We start from the raw sequence: 16514 nt of genomic DNA, 5'->3' as shown, positions 1-16514 counted from the left end.
CCCTGTTTTAACAGAGCTCTGGGCTGGAGAGCTGAGATTCCAGTATCCCATGCCAAAGGAGGAAAGGATACAGGACACTGCAGAGGATGGTCATGTATGGCAGGGGTATCAAACTTAGCCTATGCCCCAGGCCAGATCCAGACTGGGGATCCTCCTGGGACAGATAGGCAATGATGGCAGTGGCAACGGGCTGGGCAGCCATTGGGTAACCGAGGACTACATCACACAGCCTTTGTTTGTCCTTATGCTACCCATTGCCATGTCCAGTGGGGCCTATAGTCCCAAATTCTATGGCAAGCCCAGCCCCTCTGTAGCCACACCCCCAACTTCTGGTATCCTGGTGGAGAGCCTCTGCTCTGATTGACACCCCTGATTTATGAGACCACCTGCAGAAGGTATACTACTGCTTCCAGGCCAAACATGAGCAGTGATTGCCAGGAGTAGTAACGGAGAGCTTGAAGGCTCGTGTTTAAGGCTGAAGGAGCAGCAGGGCAAGTGGGGAAAGCTGCTCATTATGAGCTGCCAGGGAATGGGTACCTGTGGATTTACCTGATACAAGCATTTACTGCACAACTAGCTGTGTAGCATTAATTCCGTGGGTTAGAGCCCTGCATGGGAGACGAGATATGAGAACAGGAGAGGCCAGCAATAGTAGGTTATCCTGGGGTTGAGGTGGCAAGCTCAATTACGAAACTCAGCTTGGGGACGCATCTGACTGGAAGGGAGCGGGGCCAGGGAGATATATAAACGTGGTCCCTGAGCCAGGAGGGGCAGTCTGGCCCTGGAGGCTGCGGAGGCAAGAGCTCCAGAGCAGGAGGAATGCAGGAGAGCTCCTGGCCGGCACTGGAGCTATCTTGAGGAACACAAACAGTGCTACTGCTGTACAGGGGAATATTACATGGGGGAAAGGGAAACCTTGTTATGCAGGCAGTTAGCCATTGTTTATGTTCAGACCCAGAGGGGTTTAGTTTGTGTTAGCCAGAAGGCTTACTCCTTGGTTACAATTTCAACTGGTGGTTTAGGTATGGCTGAAAGGGGAGTGTATGGAGGCCATGGTGAGGTGCTCGAGGGGTGCATGGTGGTTTAACCCACAGCAAGGTGTCGGGGGCATGCCAGTGTTCGGGGCCCTATCGGGGCCTTGATTTGGGGCATACCATAGGCTTAAGCCTGAGCGGGAGGTTGAAGCCTAGAGAGAGAGAAAAGCAGGAACCAGATGAGAGCCAGGGAGGCCCAGTGCCCAGGAACAGCAGAATCTGGGCCAGGGGGTCCTGTGCATGAAAAGGACGGAGACGAGGGCCAGGGGTCCAGAAGACTAAGCATGCTCAGCACATGTATTGCCTAGGACAGGGCAAAGACAAAGCTGGATTAGGTGGTCATGGGCTGGAACCGCAAAGTGAGATCCCGCACAGCTGGCCTAAACTAGGAGAACCAGTAAGAGAATGGCTGAGGTTGGTAAGGCTGAGGCCCCAGCAAGGGGTGTAAAGGTCTGAGGTAGCCTGGTATTGGATTGGGGCCAAGTGCCCAATAAAGTCATTAATTGGTCACTTGTGAGGCATAGGCATGGCTGTAGGGGAGGCTGGAGGCTGTGCTTCACTCTTAAGGCTGGTAGATGCCCTGGGAAAAGGCACTGAAAGGCCATTGGGGCTCACCTAGCAAGGGCAGAGTGGAGACCGGCAGAAGCCTGGAAGAGCTAGCTGGCATCTAGAGGAACTGGGGCTTGCTCTAGGATCCATTAGGCAGCCTCCCTTTCAATCAAACAACTACATCAGGGGTCGGCAACCTATGGCACATGTGCCCAATGTGGCACACGGCATGGTTTTTATTGGCACGCGGGATGCTTCCTGCCCCAAGGGATGGGAATGGGCGTGCCCAGATTGAGCAGCACATGGCTGCCTGGGAATAGCCTTGTGCTGCTGCTGACCCCTGTTAGCTGGACTTGCCACCGCTGGACCCAGGCCCCGGAACACCCTGACCATGCGGGCCAGGTAAGAGCCCCTGGCCCCAACCCTAGCCTGTCCCCGCCATGGGCCCCATCCCCAGCCACATCCGTGCCCTGATGGCCCCGGGCCCAGCCCCATGCTGCTAGCCACACGCTACCGGCAGGCTCCCGCCGACACCCTCCCCCCGCCGCAGGCCCCGTCCCCGGGCCTGGCCACGTGCTGCTGGCGGCCCAGCCCCAGCCAGCTCCATCGCTGCTCTGGGCCCCGGCCCAATGCCAGCGCTGGGCTGGGGCCATCTGCAGCATCGGGACGGGACTGGGGCCATGGACCTGCACAGGCCCTGGCCCTTTCCCAGCGCTACAGGCGTCCCTGGCCACGTGCTGCTGGCGGGCCCCCCCCCGGCAGATGGCCCTGGCCCCAGCCCTCACCGCTGCTGCCGGGCCGGTCCATTGGCAGCGTGGGGATGGGGCCCGTGTGGGGCTGGGGCTGAGCACCTACACGGGCCCCACCTCATCCTGACACTGCCAATGGCCCCGGGCTGCCAGTGGGCCCTCACCGCCCATGGCCTGGACCCCAGCCCCAGGGTGCCAGTGGGCCCTGGCCCCAGCCCCGTGCTGCAAGGGCAAGGATCACACTAAACTGGTAGGATCTGCTTTTTAATTCAGTTTTAAATGAAACTTATGCATTTTAGAAACCTTATTTACTTTACTTACAACAATAGTTTTATTATATATAGAGAGAGACCTTATAACTCTAATATGCAGTGTGTCCTGCTATGTACTCCTCAGCCCTCATTTTGTTTTTGTGATATGCCAGCGCTCTGGCACCTTTCAAGGTAGGCATTGTGGTTTTTTCGACACTCGAGCCAAAAAACGTTGCCTACTCCTGAACTACATCAAGGTGTGGCAAGTGAGTAAGAAGAGGAGGGCATCCTAGAGCTGGATCTGGCTAAGAGTTGCTTGGCCACCAGGGGGTGTCTCAGTCTCCCTTGAAGCTCAAACCTGGTCACAGGAGTGGAATTCTAGTTGGGTGTCCTTTATGAAGCCAGGACTATGTGCCTGTGCTGCTCCCAGCCCTTAGCTTGAGGCTGTGACCATTCTGTGTCTCTGCATCCTGGGACTCAGCTTGTCTTCTTTTTCTGTGGTTCATGAAGGCCCGTACTGGACACTTGGATGCTGGGAAGGGACTGCTCAGCTATTACCTGTGCAGCTGCTGGATGGCCATGGAGTACACGTTTTGGGCATATGGAGGCATGGTGGAGGGCCCTAGGGGTGCTCCTGGATACTTAGTGCTACCTGCCCTGGATGGTCACTTTTGCTTGGCTGCTGCACATCATCTGTGAGGTTAAGGCTGAGACCATTCCAGAGGTCTGAGCATAGGAGGCCCGGAAGTTCATAAGCTAGTACTAGGCACCAAAGACGAAGTCCCTTGAACGTAACAACTGTGAGGATGTTCTTTTCAGGGATGCCCTGACTAGAGATGTGGGTTTTCTGGAAAACTTTCCAGTGTCCTAAATAGAGCGTGATCTGATTTATCATGTTTAGTTGACTTACATTTAGTAAAAAAAAACCTAAAAAAGTACCCCCATGTTAATTTTATGTCCCAATAGCCACAAGTATTTGAACTGAAATATTTGATTAGATGTGGCTTGTGAACACTGCAATGCCAGGGTGCCGCACAGGAGTGCGGGGGGCCCCTCCACATGCTTGGCGGCAAACCCAGACGTGGACTGGAAGTACTTCCAGTCCACTTCTGGATCTTCTGGGGAGCACGCTGGGGGCTCCCCTGTGCCTCCCCAGCTCAGTGATCGGCCCCAGGGAGACCCTGGGTACCCCCCCCCTTCCCCCAGCCCAGGAGGCACACCCAGGCCTAGGGTCAGTGAGGATCTAGTCAGGAAACTTCTGGAGGGACTGGAAGTATTTAAGTCAGCTGGTCCTGACGACCTCCACCCCAGGGTGCTGAGGGAATTGGCAGAGGTCATTGCGGGACCCCTGGCACGGCTTTACGAGCACTTGTGGTGCTCTGGTGTAGTGCCAGAGGCCTGGAAAAGAGCCAGTGTAGTTCCCATTTTGGAAAAAAGGGAAGGAGGACCCAGGAAACTATAGGCCAGTTAGTCTTGCCTTGATCCTGGGTAAGCTTTTTGAGAGAATTATCCTGGCACATGTCCACGAGGGGCCAGCAGGGGAGGTTATGCTTAGGAGCAACCAACATGGGTTCATTAGAGGCAGGTCCTGTCAGACCAACCTGGTGGCCTTCTATGACCAGGTCACTGAATCCTTAGACGCAGGGGTAGCAGTGAATGTAGTCTTTCTGGACTTCATGAAGGCCTTCGACACTGTCTCTCACCCCATTCTTGTTAAAAAAAACTAGGGGACTGTGGCGTTGACACTTACACAGTCAAATGGGTCGCTAACTGGCTGGGGATTCCTTGGACGCACGATATTGAGCTGACATACCCTGACATGGAACAATGGGCAATGCCTGCATTGCCCAGTGAAGTGAATCTGCAGTGCTGGGACGCATTCTGGCACAGCTGAACCTGCTCCAAGGATCATGTCTATTTATAGCCAGTGTTGGCAAAGGAAAGCTTTGCGGAGCAGAAAACATAGGCTGGTGTATATATGAGTGAGCTGCTGTCTTGGGTGTGAAGATGCGTCCCTGGGGCAAATTCTCTGGCATGAGAGGAGAGTGGAGAAGGGTGGGAGGAGGTGCTGAGACAGGATGAAGCTCTGTATAGTTGGTATATACGGCCATGACCCTGGTGGGCACTTGAGAGATTGCGGAGGGGTAACCCTGGCCCTGTTGTTGCTACCGTTGGGGTTTGGGAGGACAGCTCTTGTCTGGTGCAATGTTGAGGGGCTAGGCAAGGTAGCCTAGATGTTGGAGAGCTGCTGTTGGAGTTGAAGGATGGTTATCAGTTGCTGTGGTGGGGCCTGGTTGGAGGCTGGGGAAGGTAACCCTTGATTTGAAAAGGACTTGGTAGGGGTGGGAGTGAGAAGGGAGGGAACTTCTCTGCCTATGGGAAAAAAAGCCTTTGGTTTAGGGGGGAGGGTGCAAAATGTAGAGCAGCCTGAATGCTCTTTCTCTCTCTCTTTTTTTAATCTTGTTCATTGTGAGCCTGCTGGGTATATCCCTCAACATTTCTGTTCCCTCAGCCTTGTTGGTCGCATCAGTGTTCTGCCTTGCCTGGAATATTCATTTTTGACAGGAGCCAAGGACAGACAAATAGTCATTTTCAAAAAATTTTTAAGGGCCCTGTGGGCCGAATAGAACGGCCTCGTGGGCCAGATCTGGCCTGCAGGCTGTATTTTGACCACCCCTGCTCTACACTCTCCTGCTGTTTTGAAGACCCAGCTGCTTGGAGGGGTCAAGTGAGTTATGGTGCTACCCTGGAAAGAAGCAGGTTATTTTTCAACCCAAGAGCCTGGCTGGATGAGTACCTTCAGTGGAAGTTTGAATACCTATCCTCTGAGTAGGAAACAATAAAGCACTCTATTAATGGGTGTCTGAAGCAGGGCAGCCCTATGTTGAAGTTCTAGGCTGAGTATGCTGCTCTAGTACCTAATAACAGCTTGCAGAAGACCCTGCACAGTCTCTCTTCTTAAAGGTGTGAAACTTTGCCACTCTCTGACAGCTGGCTGAACTCATGTGACCCACCTTCACCTGCTCAAGCTGATACCCTCATTCACTGCATGCTAGCTATTATTAGTGAAGCTCCAGGAATTCACTACTCAGATGCCATCAGACTTGAACTATAGCCCACAAATTGTATCCAGGATACTTAAACAAGTAGTACCAAGGGAAAGATTGCCAAATGGCCTGTATTCCATTTTGCCCTGTTAAAAAAAAAAAAAAATCATATTATCTTGTCTCCTCACTTGTTACATGATCCCTATCATCAGAGAAATAAGATGGATAGGAAGAGGGTGAATGGTTCTGTGTGAACACTCTGTACCAGTCTGCTGTGTGTTTCAACCACGTTCTACTGGTCTGAAAATATTGAACCTCCTGATTGGCAGTAGGGGTCAGGAGGGTTGGCAATACTGTTGCTTTTTGATTGATTGCATTTGCAAATAAAAATACTTCTGTCTCATGGACATAATTAGCTAATCAAAGTATGTAAGAGCTGAATGGCAAAGGTACAAATCCCTTTGGTGACTAGCCTAAGCACAAAATCATAGACTCATATAACAGGTCACAGTAGGATGTGTTTACACTCCTCTCCCATTATGTCAGTAGATGCAGCTGTACCCCTCTTTCCTATGCCTGAGTAACCTTTGGGATGCCTCTGTAGCACCCTTTTTAGGCTAAATATGGCTCTTCCCCTTTGCATGCCTTTGAATTTTCTTTCCATCTCTCACTAATCTGTCAACATGGACCTGCTGGTGACCATGTGTAAATCCATCCATGTCCTTGGCCAGGGCTGCTGGCACAGTGTTGGTTTATTGAACATGGGGTAGAGGGTGCAGAGGTATTGTCAGAATATCAGTGTACTTCTGTTCACCTGCTGGATTTGAGGGAATGAAGAAATAGAGATACCTTTGCCATTTTAGTGGTGGTGACATCTAAACTGTATCTTGATGGCTGTACATTTGCTTTGCAGTCCCAATCAGGAATGACTCCTTGTGTCTTCCTCTTCCTCCTCCATCTGCTTCTGGCCAGGGGAGGGAGGGCTCTTCTGGAAGGTACAAGGGTAACAGTGTTTCACAATGAAGCGCTTATAATATTCCTGTTTCATTCAGAGTTGTTGTGGTCTGGTTTGAAGCACCTCGCTGATAAATGACATATGTCCTTTCACATTTTGAAGTGTTTAAAAGGCACTTGAAGCAGTACAAATGTCTGTCCATGCCATCAGCAATTTATGGGAATTCTGGGTGGTTTTTATTTACAGCATAGGAGAATGGTGGTTGTCAGGGTTCTTCTCAGTTTGTCTCCTTTGTCAGATCATCTCTGAGCATAGGTGGAAACCAGAACCTTCATGTTTCAAGACTGTTAGACTGTGGATTGAACTCTCATTTTGAAGAAGAAAGCCTAATTATTTCTATATTCCTCTGACAGACCAAAGAGAACGCTGTACAGTAAAAAGTATGGAGTGGACCTCATCAGGTACACACATGCAGCCAACACTGTGGTGTACAGCTCCAACAAAATAGATGGTAAGTGACTAACTCTAGTTAAGTATTTTTAATTTATCTGAAGTCAGGTGTCACATTTAGATAAACAGTGATGAAGGAGCTAGGGAAAGCTTTTACACCAGCCTTCAGATAATAAATAGACATCTCCATAGTAATAATAAAATGTTTATTTTAAAGCATTGCCCAAAGGCATCCCTTAACACATAATGACCATTTGTTTCTAGTATTTCCTTTACTTTCAATAACCAAGAACATTAATACGATCTATAGTGGAAGCGAGATTTGAGCTATTTTGTTCACTGGCTAAGTGAATAGACAAATGTTAAGAAGCTTTTGTGCCCTAAGTTTCTCTGTCTGTTTAATGAACATATTTATTACTCATTGGGGTGCTCATATTTTTAGTAGTTAGGATTTTAAAATGACACTGTGAGGGTTTTGTCCCTGTACAACTCCATAGAAAATTGTGCTAAGGATGTGTTTATGAAGTTTGGTCTTTCTACCAGCCCTTCTTTTTTGTAATAAGCTTTATTACCAAATCTGATTTATCAAATAACAAATTTAAAGGTACACCCAATCCCCAGGCTGGGGGTATGGGTCAGGGTGTGTGTAAGACGGATATTTATCTTCCCTCAGGTGTGCTCCTTTAACCTAAGTGAATGTCCACAGGGGTCTTGCGTTCTTTTTCTTCTGTTCTTTCCAGTCTCATGGCTCCTTTATATGGGGATGGGGAAGTGGGGGGGGGGCGCAGATCGAGGCCCCTGCAGTGAGGGAAGAAGTGGGGCAGGGCCTGGGGCAGGCACAGCACAGGCAGGGTGGGGCGTGGAATGGCGCTGCAAGCGGCTTGTTCGAGGTTGGGGAGCGGGTGGTTCCTGCTGTTGCGCACATCCCGGGAGGGAATGGTGGGGATGTGACCCCTGGATCTGCGTGCAGGGTGAAGGTAGGCTGCTGCTGCAGGCTGGAACTGGGTCACAGGCAAAAAAAGCCTATTTCTGATACTGTCAGTTTTCCCTATATTGGTGCCGATTCTGTATGAGACTGATGTATCAGGGCATCTCTACTTTATATTTCTTAGTTGATAACAAGCTTTTTTGTTTGTCCATTTCTAAATGTGACCTTCTTAAATATTCATGCCTGTATGTAATACAAGGCTGTCTTCCACCCATCTCTACTTGAGATTTCAGATTTGTTCTAAATTTGTTCTTAACTGTTAGCTCATGACTTGTATTATAGAATCATAAAAAATTAGGGTTGGAAGGGACCTCAAGAGGTCATCTAGTCTAACCCCCTACTCAAAGCAAGACCATCCCCAGCAAGATCATCTTAGCCAAGGCTTTGTCTAGCCAGGTCTTAAAAGCTTCCAAGGATAGAGATTCCACAACCTCTCTCGGCAACCTGTTCCAGTGTTTTTCCTACCCTCCTGGTGAGAAAATTATTTTTAATACTTAAGCTAAACTTCCTTTGCTGCAACTTGGGATGGCTTCTCCATGTTCTGTCATCTGCCACCACTGAGAACAGTCTAGCTCCATCCTCTTTCAAACCCCCTCCCCTTCAGGTAGTTGAAGGCTGATGTTAAATCCCCTCTCAGTCTCTTCTAGACTAAGTAAGCCCAGTTCCCTCAGCCTCTCCTCATAAGTCATGTGCCCCAGGCCCTTACCATTTTGGTGGCCCTCCACTGGACTCTTTCCAATTTGTCCACATCATTTCTGTAGTGGCGGACCCAAAACTGAACATAGTACTCCAGATGTGGCCTCACCAAGTGCTGAGTAGAGGGGAATAATCACTTTCCTTGCCCTGCTTACAGCACTCCTACCAATGCAGTCCAGTATTCTGTTAGCCTTCTTGGCAACAAGGACACTGCTGTTGGTTTATGTTCAGCTTATTGTCCACTGTAACCTCCAGGTCCTTTTCTACAGAGTTGCTGTCCAGCCAGTCGGCCCCCAGCCTGTACTGGTGCCTGGGATTGTTCCATCCTAAGTGCAGGACTTTGCACTTGTCCTTGTTGAACCTCATGAGATTCCTTTTGGCCCAATCCTCCAAGGGTAGGTCACACTGAATCCTAGCCCTACCCTCCAGCGTATCTACTACTGCTCCCAGCTTGGTGTCATCTGCAAACTTTGCTGAGGGTGCACTCTATGCCATCTGCCAGGTCATTGATGAAGACATTGAACAAAACCAGCCTCAGGACCAACTCTGGGGCACTCCACTTGATACAGACTGCCAACTGGACATGGAGCCATTCATTACTACTCTCTGAGCCCGATGCTCCAGCCAGTTTTGTATCCACCTTACAGTCCATTCATCCAGCCCACTTCCTTATCTTGCTGCAAGAATGTTTCATAGATTTTTAGGGTCAGAAGGGACTGTAGATCATTGAGCTTGACCCCCTGCCATGGGCAGGAAAGAGCGCTGGGATCAGATGACTGCAGCCAGGTGCTTTTCCAGTCTCCTTTTAAAGACCTCTAGGGTAGGGGAGAGTACCACCTCCCTTGGAAGCCCACTCCAGATTCTGGTAACCCTTACTGAAGGGGTCGGCAACCTGTAGCACGCGTGCTGAGCATGGCACATGAGGCCATTTTGTTCAGCACACCACCACCAGCCCAGGCTCTAGGCACCTGCTGCCAGCCATGGAACCTGGGCTGCTCCCAGCAGGTGACTGGGAGGCTGCAAGCCGTGCTGCAAACAGCCCGGGCTCAGTGGCTGGCAACAGCTACCCAGAGCCTGGGCTGGCTGCAGCCAGGAGGCTGCAAACAGCTGCTCCAGGCTCCTGAATCAGCCCCGTACTGGCGGGTGCATGCGTGCCTTGGAGCCGGACGGTGGGGGAAGGACCTGAGGCAGCGTAACCCCGGCCTCTCTCCCACTGCTGGCACAGAGCTGATGACTGGGTTCCGGAGCCCAGCACAGCTGTTTGTAGCCAGCCTGGTCTCTGGACAGCTGTAGCGGGCAGGCTGCAAACAGCTGTGCTAAGCTCCACAGCTCCAGCATCAGATCCGTGCTGGCGGTGACTCCTCGCGCACCTTAGAGCAGACAGCAGGGATAGGGTCTGAGGCAGCACAACCCTCCTGCTGTCTGCTCTGAGGTGCATGAGGAATCACTGCGAGCATGGAGCTGATGCCGGGGCTGTGGAGCTTGGCGCAGCTGTTTGCAGCCTGCCTGGCGCAGCTGTTTGCAGCCCTGGCGCAGCTGTTTGCAGCCTGCCTGGCGCAGCTGTCCAGAGCCCAGGCTGGCTACAAACAGCTGTGCTGGACTCCAGAGCCCAGTCATTAGCTCTGTGCCAGCAGCGGGGGAGAGGCCAGGGTTGAGCTGCCTCAGGTCCTTCCCCCACCATCCACTCCAAGACATTCGTGCACCTGCTGGTATGGAGCTGATGCAGGAGCCTGTATTAGCTGTTTGCAGCCTTCCAGCTGCAGCCAGCCCAGGCTGCACACCTGGTTCTGCACACCATGGAGCCTGGGCTGCTTGCAGCTGAGCCCGCCTGACTCCCACCCGCTCCAAGCCCAGCCCCACCCCCACCGGGATGAGTCTGGCCTGCCCCTTGTCAGGAGTGCCTCACCTTTGCGGGCTTAGCTATGTAGGGTGGGAGGTTGGGCTGATGGGCAGGCTCTGACTGGGGCTTCAGCTGGCCACGCTGTAGCTTGGGGGCTGGCTTCCTAGGGCAGCACAGGGGCTCCAGCGGGCCCAGGGCATTTTTGAGTTGGACTTTGTCTGGTGGCCCAGCCGCCCGGCTCCGTGCGCCTGCACACCTGGTTCTGTGTGTTTGTCTGCTTCTGTCTGGTTCTGTGCATCTGTGTATGCACACATGTCTGGTTTTGGATGCATGTGTGCATGTGTCTGTTCTGGGTGTGTTCTGGTTGTCTGTGTTTGTGCACATGTGGTTCTGTGTGTGTGTCTGGTTCTCTCTCTGCTCTCCTTTTCCTTTCTCTCTCTTCTTTCTCTTTCTCTCTTTCCCCTCTCCCTCTCTCTCATTGCAGTATGCTTAATAAAACAGGAATACACAACAACAAAGACAACATTTATAATTATTAAATATACTGATATGCAGTGTGTTCTGCCATGTACTGTGCCCCTTCTGCCCCTCATTTTATTTTTCTGGGTATGCCTTCCAAGGTAGACATTGTGTTTTTTTTGGCACTTCGGCTAAAAATGTTGCCTACCCCTGCCTTCCTGAGAGGAAGTTCTTCCTGATGTCCAATCTAAATCCGCTCTCTGTCAGTTTGTGTCTGTTGTTTCTAGTCACCCCAAGGGGTGCCCTCATAAACAAAGTATCTCCTATTCCTTGCTGCCACCCCCTGATAAATTTGTAGATGACCACAGGATCACCTTTCACTGTTCTCTTGCGGAGGCAGAAGAGATCCAGGTCCCTCAGTCTCTCCTTGTAGGACCTTACTTGCAGGTCCTTAACCATATGAGTAGCCCTCCTCTGGACCCTTTCAAGGTTATCCACATCCTTCTTGAAGTGCAGCAACCAAAACTGGATGTAGTATTCCAGCTGCAGCCGTACCAATGCCACATAAAGGGGAAGTATCACCTCATTATACCTGTTCGTGATGCATCTTCTAATGTTGTGGGAGACTGTATCAAAAGCCTTGCTGAAGTCAAGGTATACTACATCCACTGGTGTCCGCACATCCGTAGAGTCAGTATCTCATCATAGAAGGCAATCAGGTTGGTTAGGCATGACTTGCCCTTCGTGAATCCATGCTGACTGTTCCTAATGACCTTCTTCTCCTCCAAGTGCATAGAAATGGATTCCTTGAAGTTCTGCTCCGTGATTTTTCTAGGGACTGAAGTGAGGCTGACTGGTCTGTAATTCCCTGGATCCTCCTTCTTCCTTTCTTAAATATGGGCACTATGTTTGCTTTTTTCCGATCATCCAGGACCTCTCCTGATTACCACAAGTTTTAAAGGTGATGATCAGTGGCTCTGCAATCACATCAGCCAACTCCGTCAGCACCCTTGCGTGCATCCCATCTGGCCCCATGGACTTTTTTTATATGTCCAGCTTTTCTAAAGTCCCTAGCCTGTTCTTTGACTACTTTTTGCTGCTTACCTCTTCCCCAAACTGTGCTGCCTAGTGCAGTAGTCAGGGAGCTGGTTTTGCCTGTGAAGACTGAGGTGAAAAAGCACTTCAGTCTTTTCTGCATTCTCTGTCACTAGGTTGTCTCCCTCATTCAGTAAGGGACCCACACTTCTCTGATCTTCCTCTTGTTAATGACATACTTGTAGAAACCCTTCTTGTTACCCTTCATGTCCCTTGCTAGCTGCATTCTCCTTCAGTAATCAGGCAAGTTTCTCAGACTTTGGTTTGGAGGCAGAATACTTTTCCAGTAGATTCCAAGAACTTCTCCCAGATTTTGAGGTCCCTTCCAGCCCCAATGTCTATGAAATCTATGACATTTCTAAGTATCTTTTCCCTGCCCCCCCCATGCTGAATTGATAAGACAAAATTTTTATTACTAAAATTTTTCAAACTTTTTTACATCAGTCCATAACTTTAGGAGTGTCATTCCTCTTTCAGGCTTTCCCAATTTTACTTCTTGCATATGCTAGAAGATGAGTTATCAATTCCATATGATCTTTATGTTGTATGGTTCTCAGGAAAACCATAATAGATAATCTGATAACTGCCACCCTTACCATGTCTCCAACCCTTTTCTAGAGTAACTTGTTTCTGGAGCATGTACATCATATTGGGTAGAATCTTCCCAATGGCCCACACCCCCTCCAGCACTCACCTGTTCCTGTACCATAAACGTATCTTGGGGTGAAATACCATCAACATAGAACTTCTAAAACAGCTTTCTTCTATCACTGTGCAGGTGGATGTGCTAGGATCTTCGTTGTAGATAGTCTCCCAATCTTCATAACTAATTGGTGTTCGACCCCGGCTCCATGCAACACCTAACAACTGGGGAGACAACGGGTCGGTGCACGCATTGCTTCTTCCAACAGCTTTATTCAAAATGGAGGAAGCTTCAGGCGAGCTCCAACAAACCGGGGAGCAGCCATGAACATTAGTTGTTTCCATATTTATACACCTTGGTTTATGCTTATTAACATTTACCCCACCTTTGTCCTTCCTTTGTTCCATCCTTATTCCTTCCCTTCTTAAGCTCTGCCTCTATTTACTGTTTATTTCATTAGCATGGAATTACCTATTCATTTCACTTATTTACATGTCTTTTGCTATGAGCGCATGCCTAAGACCCTGATCCCTACTTCTCTCCGTCACTTGAAGTCTCTTGCTGATTTCCTCACCATCTCCAAGGTCTTACTTCTGCTTTATCTCCTAACGATAGCCAGTGGTCTGCATCCTGTTTTTCTTGCACGATGAGCTATATATCTTACAACAATACTATATTGTTAGGAAAATGCTTGCCTAAGCATCTTGCAGTGTTACTTTTAACATACCATTGTGCCTTGTGGTTAGCAGCTTGCTAGGCCACAGGTTATAGCCTGAATAAAAATTCAGCTGCAGATCCAGTGCTCCCCCAGATCCAAATACTGTCACCCTAACAATTAGGATGCAGTTTTTATGCTCCATTTTTAATCATAAACAATTTTTTTATTTTGTATGATGATTTAAAATTGCTTTATATAACATAGGCAATAGGTCTGTGTCTGTCATGGGCATGACCAATATTTTCTGAGGTTTACATTTCTTTGCGAATGTGTTGAAAAATGTCTCAATTGCAGATATGGAAAAATGAGATTTTAATATTCCTTACAGTATTTTCTAGCTCTTCAAAAGATCTAAATATATTTTTTAATAATTGTCCCCATATTATAATACCAAATATGTTTCTAGTTACTAAAGCTTCCTAATAGCTTCTTAAGATTAAATCCAGTATTATTTATAGGAGTTAAAGACTATGTTTTCTTTTATGCATTATTTCCAGCTACTATTGTTGCTGTCATAAAGAAATGATTATATATAGAATTTGGCCTGGAAGATTTTTTTCAGCTTTATATAAGTCTGTTGGACTGCAGGTTTGCTCTATGTTTACCCAGTGTTTACTGTGAATTGGAATATCATTTGGAAGCATCATTCTCCTCCTTTGCCAAGGCCTTTGTGGGATACAATTTTGAGTCTGTAATTAATTAAGTTTATTCAGGGTAATAAGAAATGTAGTCTGCTACTCATCCAAGAGATTGATTGATATTATGAGAGAGAGATACCTATCTTTTATTTATTTTTGTGTATCTACTTATATACAAATATGTACAAGTTCTGATTTTTTGTGTAGTTACAGTATTTACTTGAATACAGGATTAGGTTTTTTGCCCCCCTCCCTGACCTCCCTCTGCAATCAGCGTGTGGGAAAACCTCCTTGTCTTCATTTGCCCACAAAGAATGCTCATTAAATACATTATCTATCATTAAAGTGCTGCCAAAAGCAGCACATGCTCAGTAATGGGAACCAATTATGAAATTAATTAAATGCAGCCAACGCTGAGCATGACTCTAAGACATATGGCCCATACTGGGCAAATGGAAACCTTTTAAAAAAAAAAAAAAAAAAATTTCAGCAAGAACATACTTATCACCCTATACTTTCAAAGCTTCACATATCAAGCACCTGTGTTTTACTAAAATTTCATATTGCAAAAACAGCATATTCAAAAAAAAAATACAGCTACATATATTAAACCCTTAAACATACATCAGCTTCCCACAAAAGAACCCCTTACAGAACTTCCTACAGAAACCCGTGAAAAACTATTGCCTCAGTAACACCTGAAACTCTGCCCCTCCCATTAGTCCTTTGTTGGTGTAATGAAACAAGTGTGTCCAGTCCTTTTTTCTCTTCTCCGACCTCTGCATTGTCCCAATTGACGTAGTATTTCAGATCGTGTAGCCTCAGCTTCACACACACACGCACATTAATTTATATTCAGATATTTAGATATCTATATTTATATTTGTACAAATACATTGCTATCTATTCTAAGGTTTAACTCATAATTCATTAGTATTACTCCGTAAGTTATTTGAACTCAGTGCTTATAGATGTATCTATAACTTGGTAACAGCATTATGTACACTCATAAGTAGGTGATTGCACCCCTGGTAGGTCTGATATAGACTCCCCAAATAGTAGTCTTGGTTGACTACTGTGGTCTTGACATAATCTTAGTTCAGGTGTGGATGCGATAGGAGTTCCCTTGATGGCCCTGGACTCTACACCTGATGACAGCTCGTGCCCATGCTCGGCTTCCTGTAATGCATAAACAACCTCCTCCCCACGGCACCCCTTTCTGCCCCTCAGACAGGGCTGGTGGGTCTATGGTCCTGGTTGCTCTCTCCCTCAGGGCCCCCCATGTGAGGGTCCACTACAAGAGGAGAGGGCTATGCCCACTCTCCCAGTCCCAGGTGCTTCCCCTTTAAATCAGAGCCAGGGCTCACTTCTGGGCTCTACTCACTACCCTCACTCACTGCCCTGGTTCCCCAGCGAGATCCCTGGGGAACGACAGGCAAGTACCAACCTATTCTGTGAAGGGGAAGAGGCTGGAGTGAGGGGTGGGGGGGAACTTTGAGGCCCCTGCAGTGAGGGAGGGAGTGGGGCAGGGGCTGGGGTTAGTGGGGCCCTGGCAGTGGAACAGTCAGAGCCCAGGCGGCTCATGCAGGCGTGCGGGGGGGCTCCTGCCACTGTGTGAACCCTGACGGAGGCTGGGAGGGCATGTGCTACCCCTATCTGTGCATGGGGCACAGGTGGCTGCCATTGCATACTGGTCTCTGAGCCCCAAGTCCTGCTGCAGCTGCCCTGGGAGTGGCGCAGTTCCACATGCGTCCCACTGCTGGGTTGGCAGCTCAGCCCAGCGGCAGGACGCACTTGGCTTTGTGCTGTTCCTGAGGCAGCTGCAGTGGAGCTTGGGGTTTGGACCAGTGTTCAGCAGCAGCCGCCGCCTGCACCCCACACACAGATCGGGGGGACATGTGCCCCCTGGGCCTCCACCAGGGTTTGCGTAACGGCAGGAGCACCCCCCACCCAGCTCGGGTGCACATGGATAAGCCACCCGGGCTCAGATTTTTTCCCAGCACTTGGCCCAGTTGGGGCCCCACTCACCCTAGCCCCTGCCAGGGAAGTTTTTGATATTTGCTTGGATAGATACAAACACCTTTGCCTCTTGGTTTAATAAAGTTATAGGTCTGTATGAAGTATATTTAGATAGCTCCTTACTTGGTTTTGGAATCACTACAATATGTGCTTCTCTGGGTGTCTAGAGTCTTTCTCCTTTAATATCTAATTTAAACACTTCAGATAATGGACACACTAATTCTGCTCTAAAATTTAAAACTCTGAAGGAAACCAGTTTGGGCTCGAGCGTTCATCATAGTTTTAGGGACTTAACTATATCTTTTCTGATTTAATGTCCTCATCCAAAATCCCTTGGTCTCCATATTCTAATCTAAGCAAATTTGCATTACTTAGGCATTCCT

The 16514-nt window shown here is 48.7% G+C and overlaps 1 protein-coding gene across 3 annotated transcripts in view; it reads left to right on the top strand.

Annotated features, from left to right (window-relative positions):
• WDR82 (WD repeat domain 82) overlaps positions 1-16514 on the top strand; it is a 65613-nt gene that overhangs the window by 17232 nt on the left and 31867 nt on the right. For all 3 annotated transcript variants that reach the window (XM_006028268.3, XM_025209649.1, XM_025209650.1), the window contains exon 2: positions 6999-7096. In XM_006028268.3, the coding sequence (XP_006028330.1) occupies positions 6999-7096 (98 nt within the window). The remainder of the gene's footprint in view (positions 1-6998; positions 7097-16514) is intronic.

The sequence above is a fragment of the Alligator sinensis genome, unplaced genomic scaffold, assembly GCF_000455745.1.
Source record: "Alligator sinensis unplaced genomic scaffold, ASM45574v1 scaffold487_1, whole genome shotgun sequence".
NCBI classification, from domain to species: Eukaryota; Metazoa; Chordata; order Crocodylia; family Alligatoridae; genus Alligator; species Alligator sinensis.
The sequence above is the reverse complement of the archived record's forward strand: the minus strand, read 5'-3'. Positions and strand labels throughout refer to the sequence as shown.